Below are 16,429 nucleotides of genomic sequence, written 5' to 3'. Positions count from 1 at the left end.
GTTCTGGCCTAGATGTCCTGCAAGGGGAATATCATGGGCCAAGGTGAGAAGGAAGCCTCTGAACTTCAGTGGTATGACCAACCTCCTGGATGCACCAGGCTTGGGGTCTCTAGCCTCTGAATACAGTAGCCCTTCATCCCAATACACTCTATGGGTACCTTGAGCATTCCCTGCAGCCTCAGCAGCAGCCAGCTGTCTGAGGGGTTCAAGAGAGGGGCAGTCTAATTGAGCCTGCCTCAGATCTGCCCTTGAAGGTCCCCCTGTCCCAAGAAACTCAACCTGATCAGGTTCAAGTTCTTCTAGGACAGTTCCTTCAGGGCTCTCAGAATCATCCTCCTGGGAGGGCTGATCCACCACCTGAGGCAGGGGGGAAGGCACAGCCTTAACCCTACTGCTCTTTCTTTTGGGTTGTGACTGGTCCATAGTTTCAGGATCCAGCACTTGTTCAGTGGTGCACTTTTTGGTCTGTGACCTGGTCACAGCAAGGACATGTGCATCTATCCCCAGCATTTCTGCATGGGTCCTATACTCCACTTCAGACCAAACTGAAGTTTCAAGATCATTGCCCAGTAAACACTCTACAGGAAGGTCTGAACTAACAACAACTTTCTTGAGGCCAGTTACCCCTCCCCAGGAGAAGTTAACAATAGCCACACTATGGGAGGTAGTGGCATTGCTAGCGTTGGTCACTAGGTAATTCTCACCTAGTATGATCTGTCCAGGGTCCACAAAAGCAGGTGTCACCATTGTGACACTAGCTCCAGTGTCCCTGTAGGCCTGAGCCATTCTTTGGTTGATAAAAGGTGTCTGTCTGTACTTGCCCAGGTTACTGGGGCCTACATTAGAGGACAAAGCTAAGTCCCCATCACAGATCAGAACAGCCTGAGTAGGCACTCTGACTAGGCCAGAATCCTCCTCAGTTCCCAGGGTTAACCCTACTACACCCTTTTGCTGGGAACCACCACTTACAGCTGAACTAGGGGGTACAGTTGCCTTAGGGGCAATGGTGGCTGGGGGCTTATCCTTTTTGGTGCACTCACTAAACCAATGTGAGTTGGACTTACAATAGTTGCACCATGGTTTCTTTTGGCCATCTTTCTTTTTATCCTTTTTGGGACCACCCTCCCCCTGAGTCTTTTGGGGGCCTGGTGAAGACTTCTGGTCTTTTTGTTTCTGCTCATTACCCTTCTGGTCTGCCTTTTTCTGATCACCGCCCGGGTTCTGGTTTTTCTGCTTAACTCTAGTCCTGACCCATCTATCTGCCTTCTTTCCCAATTCTTGGGGAGAAGTCAGATCAGAATCAATCAGGTGTTGATGCAATAGCTGGTTTTGACAGTTGTTAAGTATTTGCTCTCTCATGATCAAATTATACAATCCTGTATAGTCCTTAACCTTACTTCCCATTAGCCAGCCTTCCAGAGCCTTAGTGGCACAATCTACAAAGTCAGTCCAGTCCTGAGTCTGTGTCTTCTGGGTATCCCTGAACAACAACCTGTATTGTTCAGTGGTTAGGCCAAACCCATCAATCAGAGCACTCTTCAGGACAGTGTAATTATCTGCATCCTCATCACTAACTGTGAGGAGCTTGTCTCTGCCTTTCTCAGAGAAGGAGAGCCACAAGATAGCTGCCCACTGACTTTGGGGTACCTGCTGTACTTTGCAAGCTCTCTCCAAAGCAGTTATCCATTTGTGGATGTCATCCCCACACTTGTAGGGAGGGACAATCTTGCTCAGGTTTCTATTATCATAGTGCCTGTCTCTATCCTTAGGGATATTGCTGCCACCAGTGGGTTCTGACCCACTCAACTTTTGTTCTCTAGCCAGAGCAAGCTTCTCTTTGGCAAGGGCAAGTTCTTCCCTCTGAATCCTCAGATTAGCTTCCCTCATTCTGGCTTCATGCTCCTTTCTCTCAGGGGAAGTCATTCCCCTGTGAGAGGAAGCATTAGAGATGTTAGAGACATGGGAGTGGATGGATTCCCTTGAAGGGGATCTGTCCCTCCTGCTTCTCTGTGTAAGCCTACTTGGGGGTCTGTAAGGGGGGACCCCATTCAAACTCCCATGTAAGCTTAGGTTAGCCTGGCTAAGTCTTCCTACTTGGCCCTGGCTGTCTACCTCTTCATCTGAAGTCTCCTCTGACTCCTCTGTGGTGGGTAGACCCTCCTCTGTACCTAGGGTACCTGCCTGAGATGCCCTAATAATGTCATACTCCTCTAGGAGTTGTCTTAACTGAAGGAGGGTAGGGTTTGCACCCTGTTTTATTCCTCTGGAGGTACACAAGTGTCTCATCTCCTGGAATGTTAAGGTATCATATCTAGAGGGGGTCTTTTGCAGACCTGATCCTCCTGAGAGAGCATCCACTTGATCTCCTCTCAGAGACATGATCTAGTGAGGGTGTGGTGTGTGCACCTACCTACACTAGTTGTATCTACTAAACCTCTCTAGTAGTTGTAGTCAGGGTGTGTTATTCCCTTCAACCTACAACTACAAAGTCCAGTAGGACTTGAGTATTATAATCTATGTTATATGTACCTAGACAATATCTGTGTGATCTTTCAATTTAGTATCTCAAGATTACAATGGTATTACAACAGCAAGCTCAGATCCCAACCGCTGCTCACCAATGTGAGAAGTTGGCCTGATGTATGATGTCACTAGTTCTAGTGTACACCTTATATCAGTCCAAATACCCTTATGGTGATTGGTTGTAAAGTCAACCTTATAGACCAGCTATCCTAGTGGTAGCATGGACAAGAGCAGTCTTAGGCTAAACTCTGAATGGCATGTGAAGCCAGCTGTGATACCATATATAATCCCTTGAATACCAAATGAAAGGACACCACAACAGATATATATATAAAATAAAGTGTATTTATTCTAGTCAAACCCTCAGCACTCTTTATGAGATTAGAGGTAAGTACAACACAGTCTTATTTAAGCATACATTAAGTCACACAGGTAAGTAATACAGTTAGGCCCTAGGGGCCACGCAAACCATATACTAAGTAAGTGGTATAAGAACCACTGTCACGGAAATAGAATAGGCCTTGGCCTAGGGAATCGCTGGGGCTACACTACACTAGCGTTAGTTAGGAAGTGGGAGGCCCACGGGATTCGTGTGCAGAGTGGAAACACTCACGCGTAATGCGTAAAAGTCAATAGCAATAGTACAGTTTAGAAAACGGTAGATTTAGGACACTTCCGGAGTAGCTAGGAAGTTGAGACTTGAAAACTAGACACTAGGATAGTCACTATCCTGATGAGCACCGGAGTACCCAAGTTACCTAGCCCACAGGCTGCGGGTGCATAGGGGTGAAGATGCGTCGTTTTCGTCGTCGACTCCTATGGATGCCTGAAGAAAGATGCTGACAGGCAGTCAGTGAAGAGTGTCCGGTGGATCCCAAGGCTGGGATCAAGAAGAGAGGAAACCTGCAAGCAGAAGGGACAGAGTCAAGGTCACTAGCCAGTGACCACGTGGAACCAGGAAGGAACCAGGCGATGTCGTGAAGATTGCAGGTGAAGGTGAAGCTTGTCGCTGCAGCCAGGAGGACCAGGAAGCGTCGAGGACGACCAGGACGCGAGCTGTCCCACGAAGGCTCTTGCTGTCGGCGGCGTCGAAGTTGGACTAGGACTCACCAAGCCTTGGCAAGCGGAACCCACGAAGAACGGAGGACTGGCTTCTGGTGCAGACCAGGAAGGTCTGGGGTGCTTCTTCTTTGCAGAGAAGCGGGAGCCAGTCTGGAGGAGCCAAACCAGCGCAGAAGATTTCAGGGTGCGTCGTCACAAAGGCCACTAGCCAGCGGGCAAGCAACCGGACAGACGCGGCAAGCAGGAAAATGCTGAAGGGCCCCACGCAGGACTCGTGGAGTGTGGGGGGCTGATCTTCGGTGCAGATGGTGCTTGGGGTTGGGGCTTCTCAATCCCCGGTGCACAACTTCGAGGGTACCTCAGAAGCTGCGCTTTAAGTTACTAGCCACTTTTTCCAGGTAGCCGGTCCCACGTCGCTCGTCGCCTCCACGGATCTCAGCTTTGCTGTGGATGTGGATCAGGGTCGGAGAAGTCTGGAAGTCAAGGCTCTGGTCAGGCTCTGCAGTCGGTTCCTCGTAGAACGTGGGCAAAGCAAAGGGTAGTCTCTTGATGGTGCCTGTTTGCACAGGGTAGCCACTCCTTGGCTACAAGGGAGATTCTTCAGTCTTCTTCTTTCGTCGAATGTCGAAGGTCCAGAGTTTCTGTTCAGTTTTGCAGGTTCAGGATAATCTAAAGTCTTGAGGCCCAACTCCCACTCTTATACTAATCTGGGGGGCTGGGATACCTGCTAGGTCACGCCTTATGGGTGGGACCTGGGAGGGGGTGGTTACACCCACTTCCCTTTGTCCAGTTTCGCGCCAGAGCTGGGGCTGGAGTGCCCCAGCGCCGGTTTGAACTGGACTATGCAAGGAACACCTTGTGTGCCCCAGGCATGTCTCATTCCTTTCAGCCCACCCTGCCCCAATACACTAAAGGCTGTCTGGGGAGGTGCTAGCACCTCCCCAAGCAGGAAACCTATTGTCCAGGCCTCCCTGGCTGGGATCACTCCCAGCTGCAGGAGGTCAGACTTGTGTCGTGGCAGCAGCATCCATTTTGTGATGCTGAGGCTTTGGTCAGAGGCTAACAGTTGAAGTATGATTTTAACATGTCTTTCCCTCTAGAAGGGGGGGATAATATTCTCATGTCCAGAAATGGCATGGGGGTATTATTCCACAGTGTTAGACACCTTACACGACATGTTTCGATAAAGCCAAACCATAGTTACCATAACCGTCTAAGATTATAAGGCACTTTAAGAGTATATGGTAGGCTATATCATAGAACAGCTATAAGGACAAGGTTCCGAAAGCTGCAGACAGGCTCAGCTCATGCTAGAGCACCATCTCACATGTTACCAAGCACTCTGCCTCCAGGATTGTCAAGGCCTGCCATAGGAGTGACTGATAGGTACACATGTGTCTATATGTAAGTTAGGTATAGGAATACTACACCTAAGCAAGGGGTGATTACACGACCTTGCCCCAGCTGAGTGATCAGCCAGTTGTGTCAAAATGGAAGGCCAGGCCAGGGGTGGCATAATACATGCTGCAGCCCCTGGTAGGCCTAGGGTACACCTATGCCCTGGGTACCTAGGGTACACTGTACAGGGGCCAATAAGGTGATCCTATCCAAATGGCTTATGCACCTAAAGTACATAGTATTAATTTAGAGAGAGAACAGCAGGGCTGTGGGTCTGATTAGCAGGCCCACAGCCACATCTAAGTCGAAAACCAGTAAAGCAAAAGCAAAAAGTGGGGGTGAACATAGAAAGCAGACCCTACTCTCCTACAGTAAGTAATCTGCTTCTAGGTAGGGTCTCCACCAGGTAAGGTGTTACTGAAGGTTAGTAACTGTTTCTTTCTTGATACTGTGCAACAAATGATAAACACATTGCAGAAACTGATTCTGCCATCACAACCACAGCCTTCCTGTTCGGTTCTTCATCAGGTACCTGTGCCTCCACAGCCACCATTTTCACAGACAGTGGCAATGCCTCCTCTGTTGCCCTTTGTGATTTGGCACCCTCACCCATGATCACTGTCCAAACCACCCGTGCCTCTTGACATAAGAGATAAGCAAGATAAGCACAGTGATCAAGAAGACGAGGAAAAGGAAGAAGAATCCGTTCATGCTAATGCTCTAGATGGTAATGAAGTACAGCACGAGGAGGAGTAATACAGAGACTTTATTAGAGAGGGACACCTATCTCAACCAGATTGACGGCTGAATGTTATTGCTTTCTTCAATATCCTACTAGTGAGAATGATTAAGAAAGTTGGCCTATTGCTGATCGCAGTAAGGAATACCTGACCTTAAGGAGCAACTGAGAGAGTTAATAAAGTCAATCCCAATACTGGATTTTTTCTTGAAAGAGGGCCTACACTTAGAGCACTCGCTAGAGACCAAGGTATGTTACCACGGCTGGAGAAAATGTATAGGGTGTCTTAATCGGCTCCTGCGTGCATTACTGGTTATCCCAGGCTGGATTCTTTTGTACTGCATTGGATCAAAGGAGGTCCAAAATCTCAGACCCTATTCGCAACCTGGTATGAAGGTTCTCCATGGAGGGAACATGAATTAAAGCAGCCAATGCTTTAGCTATTCTGAGGCAATACAACCACCAGATACGTAACTACATTTCTGCTCTTGTTGACTTCATCCCCGAGACAAGAAGAAACAAAGAGAAGACCATTGTTAATGAAGGGGTGAATGCTGACGCAGCAATCGTTGTTGTGCCCATAGATGTCACTAATACAGGCTTCTGCCAGTTGGCAGGAGATGCAGCAAACAGACTGGGTTAAAATCTACATTGTTTCATCCTGAAGTGCAAGCCAAGATGCTTGACTTGCCCTTTGATAGGGAGACTTACTTCAGAAAACATGTGAAAGATGTCCTACAGTCAATAAAGACAGACCTGGATACTGCTCGTTCTCTAAGACCCCTCCATCACAACTCTTTCTTCCTTTCTTGGCTTCAGAAGATCACAAGGATATAGAGATGCCTACGGTTAATATGGCAGACAATGCATCCCCTTCAGACATTCCAAAGCATGATGAGGGTTGAACCTCTTTTGACTATGCTTACCAGATCATTGATCATGATACCAGAAAAAGGCAGCAGCCCACTCACGCTTTCAGTGAAATACCAAGTATACCATATGTTCTATTCTTATGCTGCCTCTGCCACCACTCCCAATCAGACCCCAGAGTGGGGGGGGGGATAAGGGGGGTGAGAATCTCACATTTTGCATCCAAATGGATGAAATCGGACCACAAGCTGGAATTCCTCCTAATTACCTTGTCATTCTCCAGTGAAGTACATCATGTGCACCTCCAAGAGATGCAGCATGAGGTCCTTGTCCTCCTTAAAGGAGCAATCTAAAAGGTTCCCATGGCTTAGAGGAACAGAGTATGTACACGAGATATCTAGTGAAAAAGAAACTGCGAGGATTGAGTCTCATTCCGGACCTTCGGAACTCCAGTCCTTTTGGATGGTAACTCTTCAAGAAGTTCTTCTATCTTGGCAGCAACAGGAGTTGCTCACCTTCCTAGATCTACAGGATAAATACTTTGATATCTCTATTTACCCGAATCACACACAATACTAAAGAGCTGCAGTGATATGGCAGCACTGTCACTTGAAAGCGCCACATTTTGGCCTAAAATCTGCCATTCCTCTCCCGATACCAGATTTTCACAAATTGTCTATGCCTATGGCAGCCTTCCTTTGGACCCTGGGTCTCCAGGTATTTCCTTATCTGGGAAATCCGCTGGTCAATGCACACTCAGCGGTAGAAGCCCATATCTCCATAAAAGTGTACATTGACCTATTTCATCTCCTGGACCTGATGCTCAACTTAGAGAAATACACTACTTGTCCCATCATAAGACTCCAGTTTCTGGGACCAGTCCTGGGCCTGCAGCATTGAAAGGTGTATCCATCAACAAAACAAAGCTGCTGACGGTGACCGCAACCTTCTGCAAGCACTAGACAGTCACTGTCAGTACTTCTAAATCAATACCTGACCTAAAGTCAGCATGCACCCATTTTTGTGGCGTTCTATAGGCTTTGGCTGAAGCCAATACAGCAAGAACTAGATCACAATGGAGACAGGCAACAGGATCTTGGGTGACTGACTCAGTGGCGGTATTCAGAAGCCTCACAAAGCCTCTGCTGTGGTGGAGGTGCCCAGAAAACCTAAATGCCTTTCATTGACATAGTTGACCATCTTCCCTTATTACACATATTCCGTTCTTTCCCAGAGTGCTGCAAAAGGCGGTGTAAAGCCTCTGCTCACTAATACAGATGTTCGAGGCATATGAGCTGCAGATTATACACTGTGCATAGATCGCCATCTGGTGTTGGGCCCGGATGTTTGCAGTTTGTTTTTCCTCTTGGAAAGTCTTTGGAAGTCACGAGTTCAGTGACTCCTCCTTTGGTTCGTATTGCGCATGGGCTTCGGCTCCATCCTCAGATTGTTTTCTTCCGCCATCGGGCTCGGATGTAATACGCTCCGGTTCCGAACTTCCCAGTTCACCGATCGACGCACAAATCCTCGCTCATCAAGCTTCTTCAAAGATATAAATCATCTTACTCATCTTCTCTTCGGCACTTCTTCGATTCCGGTGGTCGACGGCGGCCTTCGGGCCTATTCCGGCTCCGGTCTCGACTGATGGAAAGAACTCCCTTCAAGAAGTGCCCTCGATGTGGGTCCAAGTTTCCCCGATCTCCATGAGGTGTGCAACCTCTGCCTCTCCCAGAACACGAGGCCCGAGACTGTCCCGCCTGCAAGTCTTTTCGCTCAAAGAAGACCATTCGAGATCGACGAGCTAGACGCAACATGGCGCACTCCTCGACCTCCGCTCCAGTCGACATCTTCGGGGACGACGTCGAAGCTCCGGGACAGCAGGACATCGAACAGGAGGACGACGACCTCGTCAGCGCTTCCGAGGCCGACAACTCAGATGTGGAGGACATCACCCCGGCGCAGCGGGTCGTGAGTACAATTCCCCCTCCCACGCCGATACCGAAAAAGGCTTCGGTCACACCTTCGCCTCCGGGCCTAGGCAAGACCAAGGACACTGCTTCTCACACCCCACCTTCGGGCCTGGTAAAGAAGCCTATTAAGCCTTCCGGCAGTTCGGGCTCGAGCCAGCCGACCACCGGTCGGCACCGAAGAAAAAATCGGCCTCCACCTCCACACCGAACCCGGCGCCTAAGCCTTCGGGTCCGAAACCGGCCCCTCCGGCGCCGACCAAACATCACAAGACCCTCGGCACTGACACTCCCGTGCCGAGACCTTCTTCGGCACCGACCAAAAAGACGGAGGTTCCAAGGAAGCACGGCTTCGACAAACCTAAAAAGCCGTCGGCCCCGAAACCTTCGGCGCCGACCGAACAACCAGTGTCACAGGAGCTTTTCACACCGGATCCTTTGCAAAAAACCCTCACCAAGGATCCAAAGACTGGACACTTGACATTGTCTTAAAAAAAGAGACACTTGGACAAGCCAGCTCCACCTCCACCTCCAAAGAGAAAGGACATTGCTACCTCCTTTCAGGGAGCCTTCCCCACCTCCTCCTCCTCCTCCACCCTCTCCACCTCCACCCCCTCCACCTCATCGTTCCCCCACCTTGTCTCCCGTCCCAGACGATTTGGGGGACCCTTACTATGATCCAGCAGATGTGCCACAAGATCCCACCCCTACTGGATCTCCAGACCCATGGGATGATTATAACAATCCGGACATCCCAGATGTCCCACAGGATGACCCTTATTCATCTAGGCCATCCCCTTCTGAAGATTCCTTGGGTTTTCACCATTTGTTACAACGGGCGGCACACTATCACGGGGTGGAGTTACATACCGACCCAGTGGAGGAGGGTTTTCTCCTAGACACCTTTGACGATACACATAGGTCCACTGCTATTCTACATATGTTAAAGGGCGTAATTAAACATGCCCCTGAGGTTTTTAAAGACCCAGTCAGGGCCAGGGACCTAAACCCTCCGATAGAAAAAAAATACAAAGCCGCCCCCACAGACCCTTCTTACATTAAAGGCCCTGCACCATTAGACTCCCTAGTGGTATCTACAGCTAGGAAGTGCTCAAATTCTTAGGCGTCAGGCGAGACGCCCCCACCTGACAAAGAATCCAAGCTCCTAGATGCGTCAGGGAAGCGCACTGCGTCAGAAGCGGCCAATATCTGGCGTATTGCCAATACGCAAGCACTGTTGGCCCGTTACGACAGGGCGCATTATGATGAGTTTGAGACCATCATGCACCATCTCTCTGAAAAGTACAAGACTAGGGCTAACAAACTTATTCAAGAGGAAAAAATAATAACCAATACCTCGATACGATGTGCCCTAGATGCGGCAGATACAGCCTCCAGGGCCATAAACACCAGTGTCCTTCTCCGTCACCATGCCTGGCTCAGGGTTTCAGGGTTTAAACCAGAGGTTCAAGCCTCTATATTAAATCACCCATTCGACCAAGATCATCTATTTGGCCCTAAAGTAGATGAAGCCCTCGAAAAAATGAAAAAAGATACAGACACGGCGAAATTTTGGGAGCCCTGCAAACACAGACTCCCAGGCGCTCCTTTCGCCGTTCTTCCTTTCGGGGCATGGGCAGAGGCTACTCCTCGGACAGCGCATCCACGTCCTATAAATCCCCTCCTCAATCTACCTTCACGAAGGGTTATCAAAGAGGCGGATACAGAGGCAATAACAATAAGGGCAGAGGCAAAACAAATACCACCCGCTCTGCCACACTTCCTGCCCAATGACTTTCCCCCGCTCCCTCCAGACCATTCCACTCTGGTCGGAGGCAGACTACAACATTTCCTTCACGTCTGGGAGACAATCACCTCAGACAGATGGGTGACACAAATTATTCAGTCAGGGTATTGCCTAGAAATAACATCGACACCCCCCAACATTCCACCCAGGCACCGCCCTATGTCGCAAGAACATACTGCGCTACTAACACAAGAGGTGATCTCCCTCCTGCAAAAAGGAGCAATAGAGCAGGTCCCCATAAATCAACAAAATTTAGGGGTCTACTCCCTGTACTTTCTAATTCCAAAGACAGACGAGACCCTACGACTCATCTTAGATCTCAGACCTCTAAACACCTACATTCATTCAGACCATTTTCACATGGTAACCCTCCAACAGGTTCTTCCACTTCTCTCCCAGAACGATTTTCTCACCACTCTGGACTTGAAAGACGCGTACTTTCACATCCCAGTACACCAGTCTCACAGAAAGTAACTCAGGTTTGTGGTAGACGGACAACACTACCAGTTCAAGGTGCTCCCGTTCGGGGTAACAACAGCACCAATGGTTTTCACCAAGTGCCTGGCAGTAGTGGCTGCACACCTCAGAAGACAGCACATTCACGTCTTCCCCTATCTGGACGATTGGCTGATAAAAGCCACGTCCTACCAACAATGTGTGCAACATACCGCCGCTACGGTCCAACTACTTCACCAGCTAGGTTTCACGGTGAACCATCAAAAATCCCACCTGGTACCATCACACACAAAACAGTATCTCGGTGCCACCAAAGACACCTCAAAAGCCATAGCCTATCCCAATCCGGCCACGATTGCAAAAATACAAGCGCTGCGTCAAAAATTCCTATGTCAACACTCTCTCCCAGCAAGAGTGTTTATGCAGCTCATAGGGATGATGGCCTCTTGCATCTTTATAGTGCCCCATGCAAGACTCCAAATTCGTCCACTTCAAGAGTGCTTGGCGCGCCAGTGGAACCAGGCCCAGGGACAACTGACAGATCTGGTGTTTGTAGACGGTCGCACCCATCACTCTCTGCAGTGGTGGAACACCATAAACCTCTCCAGAGGTCGACCGTTCCTGGACCCAGTCCCACAGATAATCCTAACAGCAGATGTATCGCTCTCCGGCTGGGGAGCTCATCTGTTACATCTCACAGCACAGGGCACGTGGACGCCGCAACAGAAGTTACTCCACATCAACCATCTGGAGTTACTGGCATTCTTCCTCGCCCTAAAATCCTTCCAGGCGCAGATTTCAGGCAAGGCAGTCCTCATTCGCACAGACAACATGACTGCCATGTACTACATTCAAAAACAGGGGGGCACACACTCTCCACAGCTCTCTCAGTTAGCACAGAGCATATGGAGATGGGCAATTCCACAAAAGATTTTTCTCCTAGCCCAACACGTCCCAGGAGTACAAAACACCGTGGCAGATCTGCTGAGCAGGCAGACACAGCAGATCCACGAGTGGGAACTTCACCCACAGGTTCTTCACCCGTTCTTTCAGAAGTGGGGGCATCCACACATAGACCTATTCGCCACCCACGAAAACAAAAAATGCCCATGCTTCGCCGCCAGATATCCACACCCATTGTCCGAAGGCAATGCGATATGGATGAACTGGTCAAACAAATTTGCATACGCTTTTCCACCTCTCCCACTAATTCCATTAGTGGTGCGAAAGCTACAACAGCATTCCCTAACTCTGATCCTGGTAGCTCCAACATGGGCTAGACAACCGTGGTACACCACACTGCTGGAACTCTCAGTAGTACCACACCAAAAGCTACGCCTCTCGCCATGCCTCCTAACCCAGAACCATGGAGAGATCAGGCACCCGGACCCAGCTCAACTCAACCTTGCGATCTGGCTCCTGAGGTCCTAGAATTTGGATACCTTAACCTTCCCCCTGATTGCATGAACATTATCAGGAAAGCTAGGCGCCCTACTACTAGGGCGTGCTATGCAGCAAAGTGGAAAAGATTTGTTGTTTACTGCCACAACAACGCAATCAATCCTTTAAATGTATTCATACAACACATTATATGTTATTTACTCCATTTACAAAGGTGTAACCTAGCATATACTTCCATTCGGTTACACCTCGCTGCAATTGCTGCCTATTTACAAAATAGGCAGCACCTCTCACTTTTCAAAGTGCCTGCCATCAAGGCCTTTATGGAAGGCCTCAAAAGAGTAATTCCACCCAGAGTGCCACCCTCACCTGTTTGGAACTTGAACATAGTTCTCACACGGTTAATGGGACCCCCTTTCGAACCATTACATAAGTGTGAGCTGCAATTTCTCACATGTAAAACAGCTTTTCTAGTGGCCATCACTTCCCTCAGAAGAGTTAGTGAAATACAGGCACTCACTATACAGGAACCTTTTCTTCAGATGCATCACAACAATGTTGTTGTCCGCACCAATCCCAAATTTCTACCCAAAGTCATTTCTCCATTCCATTTAAACCAGTCGGTAGAATTACCAGTCTTTTTCTCGCAACCCCAAACAGTTGCGGAAAGAGCCTTACACACACTGGATGTTAAAAGGGCTTCACTTTATTACATCCAGAGAACACAACCTTTCAGGAAAACCAAACAGCTATTTGTTTCCTTCTCCCCACCACACAAAGGCAACCCTATTTCCAAATCAGGGATAGCTAGGTGGATTGTAAAATGCATACAGATTTGCTACCAAAAAGCAAAACGAACTCTATCGGTTCCCCCTAAAGCCCACTCTACAAGGAAGATAGGGGCTTCTATGGCTTTCCTAGGGAACATACCACTAGATGACATCTGCAAGGCAGCAACATGGTCAACACCGCACACCTTCACGAAACATTACTGTGTAGATGTGCAAACCAAGCAACAAGCTAGTGTGGGCCAAGCTGTACTAAAAACACTGTTTCAAACAACTGCAACGGATGCCGGTGGTCGCCGCTAGGGTTGGGTACTGCTATGTAATCTATGCACAGTGTATAATCTGCAGCTCATATGCCTCGAACGGAATATGCTACTTACCAGTATGCATCTGTTCTTGGCATGTAGAGCTGCAGATCTATACACGCCCACCCGCCTCCCCGGCTACCTGTATCCGTTCCAGTCTTATCTTATTTAGATACAATACACATGGGTTTCTTTACTGTTACTACTACGCTCCATCTTTCCCTGCTGGCTAAAAACAATCTGAGGATGGAGCCGAAGCCCATGCGCAATACGAACCAAAGGAGGAGTCAACGAACTCGTGACTTCCAAAGACTTTCCAAGAGGAAAAACAAACTGCAAATATCCGGGCCCAACACCAGATGGCGATCTATGCACAGTGTATAGATCTGCAGCTTTACATGCCAAGAACAGATGCATACTGGTAAGTAGCATATTCCTTCCCCAGCATGATTGCTCCAGTTCTGTTACAGCAACCTGTTGAGACCATCACAATTTCCACTAATACGGTTCAAGAACCATCCCACACTTCTCTCCAGACATAACAGACCAACACTGTATCACAACTATATGTCACTTCACTTGACAGCTTGGTTTCAGTCGACTTCCCAGTTTGACCATCTCAACATTCTTGCAGACTGTAGAAAAATACTGGCACAAGGCATACTCGCACATTAAGTGAAAGCTCTTCTGTCTGTTGTGCCTCTATAAATGTCTTAATCCCATCTTGATGCCCTCCCATCAAACACTGTCAATCTTCCTGAACCTAACCCCAGAACGTCTCAGATTTTCCTCTGCCAGACTTCATTTGACTGTAATAGGAGGACAAAAGATGATTAACATTATTTTCCCAGAGGATCCACAAAAAAATTCATAAATTGTCATGTTTGGGCTTTTCCACCTATGAGACAGCCTTCAGTACCATAGGAGTTGAAACAGTATTTGGTCAGTGGATGCCGAGTCCCTTTGAACTGATCCATATGGTGCATCCCAAGTACTTCTCATAAAAAAATGCAACGCTGCTTGCTCTGTTCTCGACAAGGATAATTGAAGTGCTCTAAGTGTTCACCATAAAGGAACTATAACTTCAGTTAGTGAAAGATAAAATCTCCATTTGCAGCAACCCTATGTTCATGGCCAAGGTCCCTTGTGACTATCATCTAGACATATCTGTTATCATCTGTTCCTTTTTCTAAGTTCATGTATGTCAGCAGACAGATCCTTACATTGGTTGGATGTGCTCAGATCCATCTAGTTCTGTATGGAAGTATGAACTGATAATCAGCTAATTGTCTTCTTTGGCCACCCATGCCGGACTTGCCTGACATGTAAACAAGTGTTAGAAATTGGGTTACTGATTGACTGGGGTGTAAGCCCTGGTCAAGCAGCAACCACTCTTTTTGGCAGGGTAGGGCACAAGCAGACCCCAAATTAACCTGTGCTTACCACCTTGGTAGCTTGGCACAGAGCAGTAAGGTTAATTCAGAGGCAATGTGTATTTGTGCAACAATTCAAACAGTAAAACAGTGAAAACGCACACACAAAAGGAGCCCACAACAGATTTAGAAAAATTGAGCAATTCTTAATAAATAAAACAAGACCAAAATTACAAACAATCCAATTGGTATAACCAGAGTTGTTGAATTTTAAAGAGAATAGCTCAAAAAAGTACAAAGCACCAACTGTGGCTATTTGGTGGTGCCGGACCGCGACAACGTCATAAGTTCGGACCGACTACGATGGAGTTCGGGCCAGCTACAAGGACCCAGTTTGGCCCGCTGAACAAAGGAGCTTAAATCCTGTGAGGATCCACGTTGAATATGTATTGTACAGCAGAAGCGATACGTCTGTTCCGGTATGCGGTGAGGCTGCAGTGCGAGGTCCTGCAGCCTCATCATCGAGGATCTCATCAACTGGGCTTGTGATGCAAAGTCCAGCGTCAGGGATGCGGCGCTCAGCTGGTGCAATGCAGTGGTCCTGAGGAGCTGCAGAGTCCATGTGGGATTTTGCGATGGGTCCGATCCACGTAGCAGCAGCGATGTCTGTTCTGCTCTAGGATGCTCCGCTCAATAGCGGGGATATGTTGGTTCTCACCCGGGATGTACCACTCAGCAGAGAAGATGTGTCCATTCCGCTAGCAAGCACCGTATGCCCACTTTCAAGGGTTTAGGACAGGGGTGGCACCATTTGGCAGGGTAGACCCATAGACGGCAGAGTCCAGATGCAGGTGGAAGTATGTCGAAAGCCTGTTATGTCCCCGAGGCTTCAGATTAGGAGGCTAGCCAACTAGCCCTTGGAGTCACTTTGGGTTCTGGGTTCAAGAGATGCAGGTCCAGTCCTTCTCACCTAGTCAAGTGGGCAACAGGTAAGCAAAGCAGGGCAGCAGTTCCTTCAAAGCAGCAGTCCAGCAGAGTGCCAGTCCTTTAGAAGCACAGCAGTCCTTCTTCCTGGCAGAGTATCCACAGGTCCAGAAGTGTACTGATGGGTAAGTGTCTGAGGTCCCCTTTTTGTACCCTCTTGGCCTTGTTCTGGAAGGTGGCAGAAGCTTCTAGGCAATGTCTGTGAAGTGCATGGGACTCCCTGCCTCCCTTGCTCTGGCTCCAAGCTGGCAGAAGTGACAATGCAGGGCAGTTGGGCCCTTTGGGTGGAGGCAGCACACAGCCTATTCAGGTGTAATTGAGGCTGGGCCCAGCTCCTCCCTTCCATACTGCCAGTGGTGGCCCACCCAGTCACACTTAAGCTCTTATTGTGTGTTGCTGTCTGGGAGGAATATGCAAAGCCCAACTGCCAACTACACCCAGCTCTGTTACCAGAGACAGGCTACAGGCAGGAAAATATAAACGTTCTAAAAGTACTAGAAACACAATTGTCAATACTGACTTTACTTCAACTACACAATGATTTCTGTTCGCAGTCCCCCAATTCAATTAGTGGGATCCCTATTTATTTTCATCATATTTGGTAGAAAACGTTTTGTTATTATCTAGAACAGCCATAAACAGAGTTATAATTCTTCGCAACTTGGGTCAATTTACATTCTTTTCGTAACCCACATCAAATCAAGAATGACATTACATTACCACAACATTGAAATGTTCTATATAAGATATCAAAAA

The 16,429-nt window shown here is 48.3% G+C and overlaps 2 protein-coding genes across 2 annotated transcripts in view; one reads left to right on the top strand and one right to left on the bottom strand.

Annotated features, from left to right (window-relative positions):
• LOC146783979 (uncharacterized) overlaps positions 1-16,429 on the bottom strand; it is a 778,724-nt gene that overhangs the window by 6,758 nt on the left and 755,537 nt on the right. Inside the window, exon 2 of the mRNA XM_085635090.1 lies at positions 1,076-2,406. Within this exon, the coding sequence (XP_085491216.1) occupies positions 1,076-2,379 (1,304 nt within the window). The 5' untranslated portion in view covers positions 2,380-2,406. The remainder of the gene's footprint in view (positions 1-1,075; positions 2,407-16,429) is intronic.
• PITPNB (phosphatidylinositol transfer protein beta) overlaps positions 1-16,429 on the top strand; it is a 624,814-nt gene that overhangs the window by 219,434 nt on the left and 388,951 nt on the right. The window lies entirely within an intron of this gene.

Source organism: Triturus cristatus, chromosome 11 (assembly GCF_964204655.1).
Source record: "Triturus cristatus chromosome 11, aTriCri1.1, whole genome shotgun sequence".
Lineage (NCBI taxonomy): Eukaryota > Metazoa > Chordata > Amphibia > Caudata > Salamandridae > Triturus > Triturus cristatus.
The sequence above is the reverse complement of the archived record's forward strand: the minus strand, read 5'-3'. Positions and strand labels throughout refer to the sequence as shown.